Raw genomic sequence first — 19,928 nt, 5'->3', positions numbered from 1 at the left:
TATATATATATATTAAGATTAAGATATGTATTTTATTATGAATATACTATTTCTAAATGTTGGAACATCCAGTTAGCGCGCCAAAAAAGAAATAACTAACGATTTATGAGATTACAGCCTGGAGACAGACACACAGCCAAGGCTTAATAATAGGGGCCCGTTTTACCCTTTGGGTACGGAACCCTAAATATGTAATTGTCATTAATTGTCGCGGTGTTATCAAACTTCTCCGAAACGGCTGCACCGCAGTCGTATTCGCATCGCAGTCAAACGAAAAATACACACGCATTCAGCCTTCGGACACACGTCGGATCGTGAGAAATTCTTAATTATTGACGTTATCAAAATTTTTTTGAAATGAAATGAAATGAAATGAAATCATTTATTAGGTACACCACATTGACACATAAAACATAAGTACCAAAATAAAAAAAAAAGAAAGAACAGAACGCAAAACAGAGAAAATAATAATAAATTTGTGTGGCGACCTAAATGGTGAGGCCCTCAGCATATGTCATGCCGACATGGTCGGCATAACGCTGGTTTTCAGTGCCCCCCACAAGACAACAGGGCAGAAGCCCAAAGTGTCCCCTAACCGTGACTATTACTAATAATACCTATATAGGAAAAATAATAAATAGATACTAAATAGAAACAAAATCCTCTACAGAATTATACATATGAACATATAAAACAAAAAAATTATAATAATAATAAATAAAAATAAAGAGATATATATATATATATTTGAAAATACATATAAAATAACATAATAAATAAATAAATAAATGTATATTAGCCCTATATACAACGCAACTAGGCTTGTTTGACGAATTCGTTTATCAAGTGTGCTTTATATTTATATCTGAAAGCATTTTTTGACACTGACTCACGTATCGGCGGCGGAAGATTGTTCCAGCACTTCGTTGCGTTGTATACAAAACTACCTCTAAAAGCAGTTGTATGGAACTTTGGCATAACTAGCATGTACGTGGACCCTCTTGTGAAGTGCGAACCTTTTCTGTCTCTCATCCACCTCAGCTTACAGTAAAGGTATTTAGGCATCTGGGATGTTACCACTTCAAAAAGCATGACAGCGAAGTGAAGGCGTCTGCGTCGTTCCATGTTGAGCGTTTTTGCCTTGATCAGATACGGCGTAACGTGATCTCTCGAAGGTATGTCCCAACAGAAACGAGCGCAGGCGTTCTGGACGCGCTGTATTGCAGTCTTAGTTTTTTCAAGCAATCTTGTACCGTACATGGTGTCCGCGAAATTGAATTTCGAGAGTATAAGTGCCTCGCACAGCCTTTCGATGGGCGAAATACAAACGGGCGATCGACGAATCCCCTCACCTTGCTCTCGTTGTAGAGCTGGTGCAGGCGCTCGGGGCCGACCACGTCGCGCAGCGCCTGCAGCACCTCGAGCAGCAGCGGGTGGTGGTGGCCGCCCTCGCACCAGGCGCCCACGTCGGCCAGCGGCAGCAGGCGCGCCGCCACCGCGTGCGCCAGCAGCGGCGCCAGGCGCGGCGCGGGCGCGGCGCCCAGCAGCGCCCGCAGCGCGTCGCCCACGGGCGCGCGCTTCACGCCGCGCACCACGGCGCACGCGGCCGCCGCGCGGCCCTCGCCCGCCAGCGCGTGCTCCAGCACGGCGGCGATCACGCGCCGCAGCAGCTTGTCGGGCAGGTTGAGCTCGCGCAGCCGCCGCAGCGCCTCGCCGTCCTCCCCCTCGCCCGCCTCGCCGCCGCGCGCCGCCAGCTCGCCGACCGCCTCGACGGCCAGCCGGCACGCTTCCTCCTTGTTCGGGCCCTGAGCGGTGTTCGTTTCCTTTTATTATTCGTTCGAAGGTTGACAATTTAGAGTTAATAAAAATATCAAAATCCATTTATGTTCATTTTTAAAGCGTCTCATAACAGTTTTAGCCCAGGGAAAGGGTCTGATTTTGTTTTTCTATGAAATCAGAGTAATATTCTACAAAACATGTATATAAATCAGTGACAAATATGTAAGTTAAGTAACTATGATTTTTAGTTACCTTTTTCGACGGGTACCTGGACAGGTGACACCGGGCAAGCTCCACAAACATTCAGGTATAGAAAAGTACACAAGAGACGAATGTAAACCGAAAGTTATATGCTTTAGAAAAAAGGTTGCGTCTTACGGTTCTGGGATCTTGGATTAAAATGATCAGTAAAGAGACATAGCTTCATATATCCATGTCCGTGAACTTAGCAGAGCATTTTTAGCAGATCAAAAAAATAATGTGAGTTCTTATCGCGTGCAGTTGAGTTCTATAGTTCCTGATAATACTTTTTGGAAATAGTTCTGGCGTTTTTACCAGAAAAAACGACATTTGAAAAAATGATCTGCCAACTTCCCGTAGCAGAGCATTTTTAAGCAGATCAAAAAAATAATGTGAGTTCTTATCGCGTGCAGTTGAGTTCTAGAGTTCCTGATACTTTTTAGAAATAGTTCTGGCGTTTTTACCTGAAAAAAACGACATTTGAAAAAATGATCTGCCAACTTCCCGTAGCAGAGCATTTTTAGCAGATCAAAAAAATAATGTGAGTTCTTATCGCGTGCAGTTGAGTTCTATAGTTCCTGATACTTTTTGGAAATAGTTCTGGCGTTTTAACCTGAAAAAACGACGTTTGAAAAAATGAACTGCCAACTTCCCGTAGCAGAGCATTTTTAAGCAGATCAAAAAAATAAAGTGAGTTCTTATCGCGTGCAGTTGAGTTCTAGAGTTCCTGATACTTTTTAGAAATAGTTCTGGCGTTTTTACCTGAAAAAACGACATTTGAAAAAATGATCTGCCAACTTCCCGTAGCAGAGCATTTTTAAGCAGATCAAAAAAATAAAGTGAGTTCTTATCGCGTGCAGTTGAGTTCTAGAGTTCCTGATACTTTTGAGAAATAGTTCTGGCGTTTTTACCTGAAAAAACGACATTTGAAAAAATGCTCTGCCAACTTCCCGTACTAGATAATTTTCAGCGGATCAAAAAAATAATGTGAGTTCTTATCGCGTGCAGTTGAGTTCTATAGTTCCTGATACTTTTTAGAAATAGTTCTGGCGTTTTTACCTTAAAAAACGACATTAGCAGATGATTTTAAGCAGATCAAAAAATAATGTGAGTTCTTATCGCGTGCAGAACTCCCATTATTTTTTTGATCTACTAAAAATTATCTGCCAATTAAATGATCTGCTGCGGGAAGTTGGCAGATCATTTTTTCAAATGTCGTTTTTTCAGAACTATTTCTCAAAAGTATCAGGAACTCTAGAACTCAACTGCACGCGATAAGAACTCACTTTATTTTTTTGATCTGCTTAAAAATGCTCTGCTACGGGAAGTTGGCAGATCATTTTTTCAAATGTCGTTTTTTCAGGTAAAAACGCCAGAACTATTTCTAAAAAGAATCAGGAACTATAGAAATCAACTGCACGCGATAAGAACTCACTTTATTTTTTTGATCTGCTTAAAAATGCTCTGCTACGGGAAGTTGGCAGATCATTTTTTCAAATGTCGTTTTTTCAGGTAAAATCGCTAGAACTATTTCTAAAAAGTATCAGGAACTATAGAACTCAACTGCACGCGATAAGAACTCACATTATTTTTTTGATCTGCTAAAAATGATCTGCCAACTAAATGATCTGCTGCGGGAAGTTGGCAGATCATTTTTTCAGGTAAAAACGCCAGAACTATTTCTAAAAAGTATCAGGAACTCTAGAACTCAACTGCACGCGATAAGAACTCGCATTATTTTTTTGATCTGCTTAAAAATGCTCTGCTATGGGAAGTTGGCAGATCATTTTTTCAAATGTCGTTTTTTCAGGTAAAAACGCCAGAACTATTTCTAAAAAGTATCAGGAACTCTAGAACTCAACTGCACGCGATAAGAACTCACATTATTTTTTTGATCTGCTTAAAAATGCTCTGCTATGGGAAGTTGGAAGAGCATTTTTTCAAATGTCGTTTTTTCAGGTAAAAACGCCAGAACTATTTCCAAAAAGTATCAGGAACTATAGAACTCAACTGCACGCGATAAGAACTCACATTATTTTTTTGATCTGCTAAAAATGCTCTGCTACGGGAAGTTGGCAGATCATTTTTTCAAATGTCGTTTTTTCAGGTAAAAACGCCAGAACTATTTCTAAAAAGTATCAGGAACTCTAGAACTCAACTGCACGCAATAAGAACTAACATTATTTTTTTGATCTGCTAAAAATGCTCTGCTAAGTTCACTGACATCATACAGGGTTACAGGAAAAGTCGACCTAGATCCGTTAATGGCGTGTAGTACACATCATTTCTGAATGATTTTACTATGAAACCCCCCCTCCTAAACTTAACCGTTTTCGAGATATTCGAGTTTTAATTTTTTTTATGAAAATGCCCAATTTTTCGGCTATTCAATTGAATATTTTGAATTGTTTTGACTCTTATGATTAGCTCCTAAAATAATATTCTTGATGTTGATATATTTATAATCACCGATTTTTGTCAGGAGTTGCCTTTGTAGTATTCGTACAAAATGGTACAAAACGATAACTTTTGAGGTTCGCCATTTTCAATATAAATTTAAATAATATAATTAACAATTAATATAATTAATATATAATTATTAATTTTATAATGACAACAAAATTAAATAGATCAAAACACTGAATTATTATTAACCCACTTAAAACCGACGGATTTTGTTCAAATTTTGAACACTGATTATCAAGGTCCGACGACAATACAATAATATCATAAATTTATCGTGAATTTATCCTTTTATCCTGATAAGGATCGCTATCAGCTTAAAACATATGTTTGTATGTAACCAATTCTCCTTTCGATTCGATTTAGACCCACTATAAACCGACGGATTTAATTTAAATTTTGAATACTTATAAAAACCCGTAACAATACAATAATTTCATGAATTTATAAGTATCTTATTATCCTAATAAGGATGGCCACACAATGTGTGACTATTTTACACACGATTTCAACCCAATATTTGTGAAAAAAGCGTGGGGTGGCCATGTAGAATGAAGATACCTATCTATAATACGATCAGCTCATGAAAAGCGCCCCACGCTTTTTCCACAAAAATACTATGTATTGGTTATTGCTTGATGCCTAGATTAAGAATTATTTTCTACTTTTTAGTTGTAAGTAATAAGTATCTATCTTGAAAGCGTGTTTTTTAGTTTTTCAAACTATATTTATTTTTCTATCAACTGCAATGAGTGAAAACTAACATTATGACGTCACACGCGCTCTGGTGACGCTTCGGGAGTTGTCGGCGCGTTTTCGGTACTGGATTCAAAGACTAATTTTTGTTTTGAAATAACTTTTGAATTATTGCAAAAAAAAATAAAATAAAAACAGTTTTGTTATAAAACTAATATATAATCTTTCCATTTATCACAAAAAAAAAAATAATTCAAATACTCAATTCGAAGTTTTATTTTTTCTCTCTCACAAATTTCGAACCATTTGATATTTCAAACTCTTCATAATTCGTAATATTTTGAGAGTCCCCTCGAGTTTCGAATTAACGAGAGTCGACTGTATTTTATTTTATAAATAATGACTGTCTATTGCACATTCAATCATCAAAAGGATTACAACAGGTAAGCAAATAAGATAAGAATTTCTTCAGAATATTAAGAAGCTTTGCCTCCATTCTATTTATTTACTCATGTGCCAACAGGGAGAATACTGCTTCATATTATATTTTTATTTTTTACATACAACAACATTGGATTGTATAGTTGTATACTGTGTCCCCTATGTATCACATATTTTGTCGACGCTCCACCTTGATATTATGTCCATCAAGTTCAAGGTTGTTTTATGCGTCGTTTGTTGCTTTTATTTACTGTGCGTTTATTTAAGGTGGATGTTCCGACCGTCCCTCCATACATTTTTGATTACCTCTAAACACTTAACACAGACACTATTTCTTTAAAACTAATCATTTTATCACTTCTCTATAATGAAATGTGTGCGCGTTCGACCTTTTTAATCAATAATTTACAATATTTACTTAGAAAAACAACAGTAAAATACCGGAAAAATTTGACACTTCTACAGTAGTGTGCGTGACTTTTGCCAAGCGAAACACGACATAAAGCACGACATCTAGCGCATAGACTATATACTTATTACAGATCTAGCGCGTCAATGTCTAAACGAAAGGCGATGTTTAGACATTGACGCGCTAGATGTCGTGCATTCGCGTTCGTTATCTTATACATAATGAGCATAATTCTAATAAATCAAAGTTCTGTGTAAAAATTGAGTAATTTCATTTCCAATCGTTCAAAGAAAATAACAATAAAATAAAATAAAACTAATGACCTTAGAAACTATGTTTTTTTTTGTAAACAATTTATTACTCATTATTGTTCGTCCGTCGTAGGTCTGTAAACTGTATTGTACACTGAAGGTAAATGGTACTGTAGGTACTTTAGTTCGGCGTCGTCGTCGGCTTGATATAAAATTACATTCTTGATTTCATTGACACGCGCTATGATTTGCGCGCGGAATTTCTTGTGTTGTGAATTTATTTTTGTATGCTATGCATTTTAATTGATTCAAATTGCAATGTTTCTCTAGTATGCATTTGAGACTATATTGTAAATTGTAATAATTGATCGTGGGTATAGTAATTAATTATTCTAATAACGCAATTAGTAATATATGTATTTTCGGTGGGATTCAAAACAAAAAATTGGCCCGTGATTTTTATGAAATTTCACCACATTGCAAATCACATCAATCATAGTTCATACACATGTATGACGAAAGTGATTAGTATTGTGGCTAACATTGACTCATCAGTTCATCACTGAAACCAGTGATAAATCAGTACCTATATCATATTGTGTTTGAATATTTTTAAACAATGATATAAGTATACAATTATTATAAATCGGTAAACTATAAGTAATCACAAACTTGCAAACATTGGTAAAATGTCCAGTAGTTTATGAGCCTATTCATTACAATCAAACAAACAAACAAAGTTTTCCTCTTTATAATATTAGTGTAGACAAACACTATGAATACGATCACGAATGCAAATTCGGGGATTTTCTAATTATTGCTAAATAATAATTGAATTCGTTTTGAAATACTCTATAATTTTTAGTGTATAAATAGACATTTATAATGTGGTGCTCATTTTTTTTGTACTGCTAACGCTATTGTAGGTACCTATTTTCGTTGTTTTATTTCAAGAGAACACGGCCATACAATTTTGTCACGAGCCGCCTATGATTGTAGGTACTTTTGTTAGGCTCCTTCGTCGTCCGCGTCGCGTCGCTCGGCTCGAAAGTTCTTTATTTCATTGTCACGCGCTATGATTTGCGCGCGGATTTTCTTGTGTTGTGAATTTATTTTTGTATTATTATTATTTTTTATTTTTTTTTTTTATTTTATTGATTCAAATAAAATATTTCACTAGTATGCATTTGAGACTATATTGTATTATGTATAATTTATCGTAGGTATAGTTATTCTTATAACGCAGTTATATTTTCGGTGGGACAATTTGACCCGTGATTTTTCTGAAATATCACCACGTTGCAAATCACATCAATCATACACACGTATGACGAAAGTATAGTGGCTAACATTGACTCATCAGTTCATCACTGAAACCAGTGATAAATCAGTATATCATATTTTATTGTGTTTGAACTTTGAATATTTTTTAAACAACGATATATACAATATTATTATAAATCGGTAAACTACCAAAGTACTTCCGAATTTTCAGACAGACAAACAAATAGTTTGTTTTATCAAAGTAGGTATCAGTAATTAGTATACTCTACTCCGTTACTCCTATATTATGTTTACCTACTATATTTTACTAAAAGTCGAGTGCGTCGAAATCGTAAATATATGTTTTTCACCTTCCGGTTATTTTCCCATAGTAAATAGTGTTTTAGGTTTGTTGTTATAGGTAGGAATAATAATAATTATTCTTACTTGTTGGTTATGAAATGTATATTGAAATAATTTACTTTTACAAATCATTAGTGATATTAGTTTTGAGTGAATAGGCATGGATCAGAAATTCAGAATATAATATGCTACCTACTAACTACTCAAATGCATACATGTTTTGATAAAAAAAACAATAGTGTAATGTAATAAAATAAAACTGGGTTTTATTGTAATCAATTTAGACATTATTTATTTTCCAAAATTAATGATGAATAAAATAGTTTACGCCAACAAATATGTATGTATATTGTATAACTTTATAATCGCATGACAGCAGCAATTGCGCGCGCGGCGCGACGTTGCCAGTTGCCACTCCTATATTATAAACAAACACCACTGACTAACTTATAGTTATAGAGGTCAGTGACGAACACTATGGATACCTACGCTCGCGAATGCAAATTCGGTGATTTACTAATTATTGATAATCATTGAATTCGTTTTTAAATAGCCTGTACTTTGTAATTTTTAGTGTTATAGACATTTATAAAATGTGCAATGGTGCTCAGAGGCCGGCCGGCCAATCCAGTACCTAGGTATGTCGAGAAACTTCACTTATTCGATGGAGGTATTCCACCTTCCTTCCTCCACAGCTGTGTGACCCCGACGTGCATTGAACACGCAGCTTTCTGATACTAGTAGCTAAAATCAAAACCACAGACATATGTCTGTGATCAAAACCATAATAATATTTTTACCTAAGTACTATATTTTACTAAAAGTCGAGTGCGTCGAAATCGTAAATAATAATAATATGTTTTTCACCTTCCTGGTTATTTTCCCATAGTAAATAGTGTTTTAGGTTTGTTGTTGTAGGTAGGAATAATAATAATTATTTTTACTTGTTGGATATGAAATGTATATTGAAATAATTTACTTTTACTAATCATTAGTGATATTAGTTTTGAGTGAAAATGCTTGGATCAGCATAATATTATATGGTACTTCAAATACATGTTTTGATAAAAAAACAATAGTGTAATAAAATAAAACTGCGTTTTATTGTAATCAATGTTGACAATTTTAAATTCGAAAATTATTGATCAATAAAATAGTTTACACCAACAAATATAACTTTTATTTTTATAACAATCGTTCCTAATATAAACCGTAGCAGGTGGCGTTTTGAAGTTCTGTCTACTCATACAGAAAAATGGAAAATTGTTTTTTTTGTGAACAATTTATTACTCATTATTGTTGTTTGGCAACTCGAAGCGTGGTCGTCCGTCGTAGGTACTTTTGTTCGGCGTCGCGTCGTCTTCGGCTTGATATAAAACATTCTTGATTTCATTGACACGCGCTATGATTTGCGCGCGGAATTTCTTGTGTTGTGAATTTATTTTTGTATGCTATGCATTTTAATTGAATCAAATTGCAATATTTCTCTAGTATGCATTTGAGACTATTTCTACTATTATGTATTCTGTGACTATATTGTTAAATGTAATAATTGATCGTGGGTACTGGGTAGGTATAGTAATTAATTATTCTAATAACGCAATTATATTTTCGGTGGGATTCAAAACAAAAAATTGGCCCGTGATTTTTATGAAATTTCACCACATTGCAAATGATTTAATATACAATTACAATTACAATTATTATAAATCGGTAAACTATCAAAGTAATCACAGACTTGCAAAATATGCTTTTCCGAATTTTCAGACAGACACACAATTTTATTAGTTTGTTTTAGCAAAGTAGGTACCTATACCTATACGCTTACGTCGCGCGTCGCGTCGTCGAAAACGGTGCGCCAAGAAACAAACATACCTAATTCAGTTAGTTACAATCCTTTTTTTGTTCCGTAATTTATTGTTTAAATTTATTCTAATACGATTTTTTTTATTCGTCGGCCAGTTCTACTAGGTATAAAAAGATAAAATTGAAATATAATTATTGTAGCGATTTTTTAGCGTTTATTGTAGCGTTTTTTATTATATTCCTTGAAGTACGAGGATGGTTCTTATTTCTTATGGAGAGAAAACGTAAACATGTACCACGGGCGAAGCCGGGGCGGACCGCTAGTAAATAATAAATTATAAAATAATAAATAGTGTATTAGATTTGTTACTGTATCTTGTATACCTACGAATAATTATTCTTACGTCTTGTTGGGAAATGTTCAAATACCTACACCTATTGAAATAATTTACTGTTACAAATCATTAGTGTTATTAGTTTTGAGTGAATAGGCATGGATCAGAAATTCAGAATATAATATGCTACTAACTACTCAAATACATACATGTTTTGATAAAAAAAAAACAATAGTGTAATGTAATAAAATAAAACTGCGTTTTATTGTAATCAATTTAGACATTATTTATTTTCCAAAATTAATGATGAATAAAATAGTTTACGCCAACAAATATGTATATTGTATAACTTTTATTTTTATAACAATCGTTCATAATAAACCGTAGCAAGTAGCGTTTTGATTCTCACGTATAAGTAACTATAAGTTATAGAGGTCAGTGACCGTCAGTGACAAACACTATGGATACCTACGCTCGCGAATGCAAATTCGGTGTTTTGCTAATTATTGATAATCATTGAATTCGTTTTGAAATAGCCTGTACTTTGTAATTTTTAGTGTTATAGACATTTATAAAATGTGGTGCTCATTTTTTTGTAATGAATCATCCCGCTAACGCTATTGTATTTTCGTTGTTTTATTTCAAGTGAACACCTATACAATTTTGTCACGAGCTGCCTCTGGCCTCTGGGTGAAATAAACAAGTCAAATGATTTTTGTTCTAATTGTATTTTGGTAGTAGTTTGTTTAGAATTTACATTACCATTGTTTAATTTTTACCTACTATATTTTACTAAAAGTCGAGTGCGTCGAAATCGTAAATATCTTTTTCACCTTCCTGGTTTTTTTCCATAGTAAATAGTGTTTTAGATTTGTTGTTGTATGAATAATTATTCTTACTTGTTGGTTATGAAATGTATATTGAAATAATTTACTTTTACAAATCATTAGTGATATTAGTTTTGAGTGAAAATGCTTGGATCAGCATAATATTATATCATAGGTATATGCTACTTCAAATACATGTTTTGATAAAAAAAACAATAGTGTTATGTAATAAAATAAAACTGCGTTTTATTGTAATCAATTTTGACATTATTTATTTCCCAAAATTACAACAAAATAGTTTACGTCAACAAATATAACTTTTATTTTTATAACAATCCTACTTCCTACTAATGCGAAAGTTTGTGAGGATGTGTATCATGTGTGTGTTTCACGCAAATACTACTGAACCGATAACAATGAAATTTAGCACACATATAGAACGTAACTTGGACACATTGAATGGGTTTTATCCCGGAAATCCCACGGGAACGGGAACTATGCGGGTTTTTTTTTAAATGCGGGCGGAAAGCTAATCGTTCCTAATATAGACCGTAGCAGGTGGCGTTTTGAAGTTTTGTCTACCCATACAGAAAAATGGAAAACTTGTTTTAGATTCACGCCATCTAGAGTTAAATCTTTATAATTTTTGTATACGTCTGTGTTTCACGATTCACGCCATCTAGACTTAAATCTTTATCATTTTTGTATACGTCTGTGTGTGTAAACGACCCTGTATGCAATGACAGATGTTATAATGCATTTTTTTACCGAATCGGGTGGATTTTAAGGCAATGATATGACATATTTCAATAAAATATAATATTCAGTAACCGCCATGACTATTCCTACGACTTTAAGGTTTTCCAATTACGCAAAAACTCAAATAAACTAGAAATGTAGAATTCAGCGCCATCTAGCGGAACATTGGCTGGGAACAGATCGTAGCAATCACCTTAATTTTATGTACACATTTTGAAAGCATACCTTATCCTTCTTGGGCTTGTCTCGTTTGTCGGGCGCCGGCTTGATGGTGATGGCCGGCTCCTTGAGCAGCGGCGCCGCGTTCGCGAACGACGCCGGGAGGACGCCTGCCAAATGTAAACATGAATCGTCAAGGTTTTATCGTAACGCAAACGGAGGCCGGGGAGGGGGGCGAGGGCACTCACTCTGCGCCTGCGGGGCGAGCGGCATGGGCTGGGGCTGCGGCTTGTTGAGGCGGTTGGAGGCCGTGAACATGAGCGAGTTGGCCGCCGGGCGCATCTGCACGTTCTCCAGGCCGCCCGGCGCCACGGGCACGCGCGCCTTGCTGCCGCGCTCCTTGCCGTTGGCGCCCTGCTTGTAGTGCGAGCGCGGGAAGTAGGCGGGCGCCGAGCGCTGGCGGAAGGCGTCGCGCGGGAAGCCGTTGCCGAACAGCTTGTCGGACGAGGGCACGAGCGGCGCGGCGGGCTGCAGCGACAGGCCCGCCAGCACGTCGTCCAGCGGGCGCGCGCGCAGCCCGCCGCGGAACAGCGAGTCGCGCTCGCGCTCGTGGCCGCGCTCGCGCTCGCGCCGCGGCGGCGGGGACCCGTCCGAGCGCAGCTGGTGGATGGGCACGGGCCCCTCGGCCGACACGGCCGTGCGCGGCATCCAGCCGCTGCGCCGCAGCTCCACCACGTCGCGCAGCATGAAGCGGATGCGCGGCGCCAGCTCGCGCGACGCGGAGAGCGTCTCGATGCGCGCGAAGTACTGGTCCATGAGGCCGCGGCCGCGCTCCGAGTCGAGCACGCGGCCGCACGTGCGCACGAGCTGCGCGAGGCACTCCAGGTCCTCGTGGTGCTCGGCGGCCGCGCGCCGCGCGAGCAGGTTCTGGATGCAGCGGTGGAGGATAGACTCGGCGAGGATCTCCAGCTTGCCGAGCTCCCCGATGAATTTTATGTTGCCGAGCATCTTGCACTTGGCGAGATGCCGCTTCTCTTCCTCTTCGGCCGTTAAAGTTTTATCATCGAATGCCGCGAAGGCCTGTAAGTTAACATAATTCTTATACAAATAAAATAAAATAGAAATAAAATAATATTATTAGTACCATAATAGATATTATGTGTATCCCTATTGACAGTGGTGGTCAAATAATTTTTTATTTTTATTTTTATAAGAACACAACAGTCATACATGATTTAATATAACAAAGTTCTAAAATTAACTATGACCACACAACATGTTCTATTATTAAAAAGAAAGACAACATATAAAAAAGAAAACGAGCCTCACGCAAATGAACTAACTACTAATCTTAATCTTAAAATAATAAATAGAGCCCACATTTCATTACAAACTAAGAAAAACTAAATAATTTAAATTATACATAAGTTGGCCGTAGATAACCAAAAAGGATCCAACCCACAAAATGTTACTTTTGAGTTATTGAAGTTTGAAGTTTAACCTGTGTTTGTTCATATAAAGACTTGCTTGTGTTAATTGCTTCTTAAGGAAAAGTGTGTGTGTCAATGTATATTTTATTCTTACAAACAAATTTTATTGAATTTAGTTTTATTTCTTGAAATATTCAGCTAAATGTGTGTTAGGATCCTTTTTGATAAAACCTATTTTCAATTATGATAAGTGAATTTTCATTTCGCAAAAACGATTCAAAGTAGCTAATTGCTACTAAGATCCTTATTTTTTTTTTAATTTCGTAAATAAAACAACTAACTTTCAATTTTTTTTTTTCATTATTTATATAAAACATATTAATTCTATCCGATTTACTATTCTTCTTCGTGTGCAAAGTCCGGTTCATCGCCATATCTACATCGTCATGAAGTCTTGGATTGCCCCCTTGGATTGATTTATAGAAATCCAGGCAGTATTTAGATAAATAGTCAAAGATTGACTCCAAATCGTCTAATTGGGCTTTTCTTTAACATTTGGCCATAGTCATTGAAAATCATTATCTGATACCTCCGAAGATTTACCTTTCGAGCCCGCCCATACATACAACTTTTGCATCGACTAAACTGATCTGTCGAGCTGTATTCTCCTCTTGAATTCAACATGACTAAACTGTTTAGTCGATGGAGGTGCGCATACAATCGATTTCAGTCTTAATAATTTATATCCCCAACAAACCTTACAGTCTTCTATAGGCAATTCTTGAATGAAGGTAATAAAGATCACATGAGCGCGTGATCGATAGTTGTGCGAGTAATTTTTTTTTGTTACTTCGACATGTTCGTCAGCTTCGTTAATTTTTTCAGGTATTTTCGAAGTGCTTCTATTTTAGAAAAATCGGTATAAAAAAGGCAAAGATGTGTGACCCGATCAAGATACTTGGAGTGTGAACTTAATGCATGCCTAACGCCTCAAGCTTTAAATACATAATATTCAGTCTATCCAAATGTTCTGAATCGTTTTTGTTATTAAACCGGTATACATTTCTACAAAATTCAGTTTAACAAAAGAGATCCATGCTTTCTGAATCTTTTTAGTGATTTATCTATTGCATCATAATATCATAAAAATTAAATATCTAAAAGGATCCACATGCTTTTGGATTTTTTTAAACATTTTAGTTTTGTGTTAGTTTCTTAGACTGAGCGTTTTACAACATGATCCAAGAAGAATGGATTGTTTTTACGAAACTAAAATATGGCTTCTCCATACATGTGGGTTGGTACCCAGTGTCAATTTAACGTCAAAATATTCATATTTTACTTGGATTGTTTTTGCTAATCGAAAATATAGACCTAGACGAGCAGTTTGGTATATTTAACTCATTTTCGGTCATGTCGTGGGTTGGATCCTTTTTGCTTATCTACGGCCAGTTATACATTAGATAGGTACATTATAAAATTATATTTCTTAATTGTTATTCTAATGTTATTCTAATAATTATTCTTAATTAATAATAATAAAGACATATTGCATTGAATTTATTGATTAATGTTTTTCCGCATTTGTGTACCTACTACCAATTCACGGTCATACATAATAATCGAAAACAATTCGGGCGGTAGGTGAAGGTAGCTTGTCAGTAAAAAATCCGTCAGTCGTCTGTATATTATATTACTGCACGTGTTCTCTCTGTGTCGAATTATATAGAGCTGCTATTACATACCCTTCTTGGTTTCGTTTTCAAAGGTGAATTTTTCGATGAAATGATTATTTGCACAGGTGATATCAGTGGGGAAAGTTAAAACGAAGAAGAGCATAATGAAAGTTCCGATGTATATCCAGACTGTCAGAATAAAGATAATCCCTGATTCTGATTGTTTTTTTTTGTAATTGCAATAATGTTTCTATCGTTTAAAAATTCTGTACCGAATTAGAAAATATCTGAATACGGAACTTCGTGTAAGGCTCTGTGACAGCCTTGTCCTATCTAAGTTTAATTACATGGATGTGGTTTATGGTAGGCGAATTTTGAAGCGAACGAAACGAGCAATACAGCGCGTACAAAACGCATGTGCCCGTTTCTGTTGGAACATTCCTCCACGGGAGCACATTACGCCATTTTTAAATAAAGCCTGTTTGTTAAATATGGAAAATCGATGACGACCATTTCGCCTCGTTCCTTTTCGATATTATTAAGTTTGAGTCTCCCCGATACCTTTTTCAAAAGTTGGTTTGGATGGGAGATCATCAGGCAGCGTACAAAACAAGACAAGCAGCGACTAAACTGATGATTCCCAAACACCACTCTGCCAGTTTCCGGGGTAGCTTCAAATACAGTGCCACTAAGTGTTGGAACAATTTACCACCGCCGCTGCCTAGCCTCCGCAAAAAAAATACACTGTTATATTACTTGAGAAACAGATCCAACCTTACCTAGCTACTGATGTTGATTAATGGATGAGTATAATAAATAGTATAACTATCTGTCTCTATCTTATATATGTAAATCTATCAAATGTAAAATATTGAATATAATATTATGTTAATAATTATACTTACCTTATTTATTACTACATACATCATATTTATTCTATTAATTTTGTTTAATTCTGCACACAGACGTATTATTTTTGTTTGGTTTAATTGTTTATATTTATTATTATTATTTATATATTTCTACATTTTATTGTTGGAATGGAGGTCACTCTAATTGCAACAACGTTTTAGGGGCCACTGAAAACCAGCGCTGTGCGTACACTTGTGTCGTACAGTATTAAGCTGAGTTGGTCACCCTTTTTCGAGGACACACTACCGTGCAAATTTTGTTTTATTTTTATTCATTTTTTTTCTCTTTTTAAATTTACTTGTATTTTATTTTTTGCTGTTTTGTTTATTATGTTTTAAGATTTTGTTTATTATGTCCTTGAAATAAATGTATTTTCTTTCTTTCTTTCACTAGTATTGTGGAATTATCAGTAGTGTACTACAAAATTTTCCAAGTAAATCAATCCAACAAAGATATACGTTTATTCGCAATCGTGGGGTTATCCTCGCTATTTACTAACAAGGAATTATCGAAACAAAATCGTTACATACAAATCCATATTAATTTCTTATAGCACAAAACATAATTTTACTAAACTATGCATAAAGAAAATGCATTTAACCACTTTAAATACATATCGTCTTTGGACGCTCGAGGAATATGACAGTTGCCGAACAGTGACAATGATTTCCATACGCATTATAACTTTTGGAGTACTGTACAAGGTGTTTTTAATTACACAAAATGTCTAAAATGGCCCCCCTGTTGCTTAATGCAAGTGCGACATCACCTGTATATTATTTTAATATTGAGTACTCACTTAATATTAAAATAATAGTAAACTATCTTTGCTTTCGATTATTTAATGGAGTTGTAATACATATTTGTTTGTTAATCGCGACCCACCTGCGCCCTGTTCTCGAACTCAGTGCGGCACTTGTTGAGCAGCAGCAGCTTGAAGGTGCAGGGCTGGCCGGGCGGCTCGAAGTTGGGCGCCTCCTCGCTCAGCCGCTTGCACAGCTGCGCGTACATGGACGAGTACTTGGGCTCGTCCAGCGCCTTCTCGAAGATCAGAAGGATCACGCCCTTCAGCACCTTGTCCGAGTCCAGTTCCAACCCGAGCAAATCATCGCTGAGTTTTTGGAATTTTTCCGGAGTTAGTTTGTTAAGTATGCCGCGCACCTGCGAATGCACAATTTTTAAACATGAATGGACATTGTTGACATTCGCTAAATAACTACATACATGCATACAAAGTATAAAGCAAAGTCGCTTCCCGCACCTGTCTCAGTGTATATTTAGATCTTTAAAACTACACAACGGTGTTTCATGCAGTTTTTTTTAATAGATAGAATGATTCAAGAGGAAGGTTTTAGTGTATAGTTTAGTAGGTTTTAGACGAAACCGCTATAATTTCAAGTCGTAAAACTGCAGTGTACAAAATTTTATTAAAATCGTTTCTGTACTAAAGGAGACCAGCATGACACGTAACATATATTTTTTTATATTTATATTAGACTACTAGCTTCCGCCCGCGACTCCGTCCGCGCGGATGTCGGTCTTCGCGTGGATGGTTTATTTCTCCATTTGTAGTAACTCTGACAATGACATCTTATAAATATCTATCTGACCCAAATACGGCTAGGCCTATAATAATACGCAACGTGTGTTCGCAGTTCTACAGAACAACGTCTATGGATAACTGAAAAATTAAGATTATTTTTTTTCTACGTATTTTTCCAGGATAAAAAGTATCCTATTTTACGCCCAGGATAATAAGGTATAATTATACCAAGTTTCATCGAAATCGAACCGGTAGTTTTCACGTGATGTCTTCACATACAGACAGACAGACAGACAAAAATTTTTTTAATCACATACATATTTGGGTTTGGTATCGATCCAGTAACACCCCTATTATTGCTATTTATTTTTTCAATATTTTCAATGTACAGAATTGACCCTTCTACAGATTTATTATTTGCATAGATTAAGTTATTACTAGATTACTCAAGTCTTACAAAAAATTCGAAATCCCATCAATGTAGGTATAGCTAGGGTAGATTATTTTAACTCGGATTTTTAATTAGACAAAGTAAACTGACGTTTTCTGTGTTGTCAGTTTTTGATGAAATAAAAATAGCGTTGTCACAAAGTGAATGATTCAAAATCGAGAATGAATGAAATTGAGTCTAGTGAATATTTAGTTTGTAACAATATAACACCAAATAAATAAAACAATGACTACAAACACAACGTAATTTGTTACAATTAACGAAAAAATTAAGAAAACAGTAACGCAAAAAATCGTAAAAATAAAAATAACAAAATGATTATAATTACGTTATACTAGTAAGTAGTAACTTATATCTTATATAGCTTTATATATTACAACTAGTGGTCCGCCCCGGCTTCGCCCGTGGTACCTACATGTTTAAACTATCCTATCTCTCAAGTTGGATCGAACTGCACATGGTGTGCGAATTTTATTATAATCGTTTAAGTGGTTTAGGAGTCCATTGAGGACAAACATTGTGACACGAGATTTATATATATTAAGATTAGAAATAATGATATTTTATAGTTTGAAATGATGAACTATTCACACTCATTGTTCATTCATCTGATTGAATGAGAACTGAATTCCTCACTATTACTTTAAAATGTGGCAACATTTTTTTACAAAGTGACATTAGCTGCTGTCAGTTTACTTTGTTTAATTAAAAATCCGAGTATAGCTACTTTCATAGTATAGTCACGTGGAATTCTTTCGTGGCGCAGCAGATTTGAAACCAAATAGATGTTACAAAAATCAGTTAATTGCGAGTTGCTCTTGCGATACTGGGTTCTATACAAATAAGCTGTATATCATGAACAGTGATAGTTATTTCTGTTTCCGCTATAACACCAATAATTATTAAGGGGCTCCCATACAAAAAAATTCGAAATGAAATCTTTTTTTGTCGATCAAGCCGATAAGAATGTTAAAGCGAACCTTCCGGAAGATGATGTCGTGCTTGGCGTCGCCGTCGGGCACATCGTGGTGCCGCAGCGAGGATGGCGGGACCCAGCGCCGCCTCGGGGGGACCGCGGTCCGCCCCGCGGCGCGCAGCACGGGCCCCGGCTGCCGCGCGCTCTCCGTCTTGCGGCCGGTCTTGCCGCCGCAACCCTACGCCTCGCCCGCTCCGCCCCACGCCTCCGCGCAGCGCTCGACGCCTGCCTGCCTGCCTGCAATTTTATGGCGAATTACTCAATGAATTAAAAAAAATAAAAGATAAGGTTAGAACTTAGAACAGACATCGCACCGACCGCGACGCGACGTCACCGATACGAGAACATTGACCTTTGAAAATAAAATTGCGTTATTATACAAGTATAAATTGCTTTATTACGCTACGCTTCAGGTGAGTGATAAAAATGTTACATTCACAGATGCAAGTATTGAGGACGAGAGCATAACGTAAAAAAAGGTTTTTTAAAATTGATTTTCAAAATTAGATTCTTCTTGATGTATTGATTCTCTTCATAGCAAAGAATAAGAGTTGGGCATGACTTGATACACAAGGACGGCCTTACATCAGGTCGCTGACTTGCGACAAGTTGGCGACATTAGCGATCAGTCGCGAAACCGCAAACGTGTAGCGTATAATCTACTTCTATCCATATTCTAGTTAATAAATATAACGTCATGGAGATTTTCGCCAGCTGCTTCACCCGCGTTTTCAAAGGAAAACCCGCATAGTTCCTGTTCCCGTGGGCTTTCCGGGATAAAACCTATCCTGTGTTATTCCAAGTTACCCCCTATATGTGTGCTAAATTCCATTGTAATCGGTTCAGTAGTATTTGTGTGAAAGAGTAACAAACACACACACACACACATCCTCACAAACTTTCGCATTTATAATATTATAGTAGGATTTATAAGGTATAAGATCGGGAATATATTATGATATAAATATATAATATTATTAAAAGGATAAGACAAGACATTTGTTTAAGTTGCATAAGTAATATATGAGTATTAAGTTTGATTATCATTAATCAGATATTTAGCGAAAAAGCATCAATGTTTTGAAAGGGCGAGGTTGTTAATGATCAGGCAGATGGCATATAAACGTGATTCAGCGGTTTAACAGTAAC

At 36.2% G+C, this 19,928-nt stretch overlaps 1 protein-coding gene across 1 annotated transcript in view; it reads right to left on the bottom strand.

Annotated features, from left to right (window-relative positions):
- LOC123691570 (eukaryotic translation initiation factor 4 gamma 2) overlaps positions 1-18,949 on the bottom strand; it is a 28,861-nt gene extending 9,912 nt beyond the window's left edge. Inside the window, exons 1-5 of the mRNA XM_045636006.1 lie at positions 18,784-18,949; positions 16,695-16,970; positions 12,040-12,871; positions 11,858-11,961; positions 1,353-1,805 (exon numbers count right to left, since the gene is read on the bottom strand). Of these exons, the coding sequence (XP_045491962.1) occupies positions 1,353-1,805; positions 11,858-11,961; positions 12,040-12,871; positions 16,695-16,820 (1,515 nt within the window). The 5' untranslated portion in view covers positions 16,821-16,970; positions 18,784-18,949. The remainder of the gene's footprint in view (positions 1-1,352; positions 1,806-11,857; positions 11,962-12,039; positions 12,872-16,694; positions 16,971-18,783) is intronic.
- Positions 18,950-19,928: the final 979 nt, after the last annotated feature.

Source organism: Colias croceus, chromosome 5 (assembly GCF_905220415.1).
Source record: "Colias croceus chromosome 5, ilColCroc2.1".
Lineage (NCBI taxonomy): Eukaryota > Metazoa > Arthropoda > Insecta > Lepidoptera > Pieridae > Colias > Colias croceus.
The sequence above is the reverse complement of the archived record's forward strand: the minus strand, read 5'-3'. Positions and strand labels throughout refer to the sequence as shown.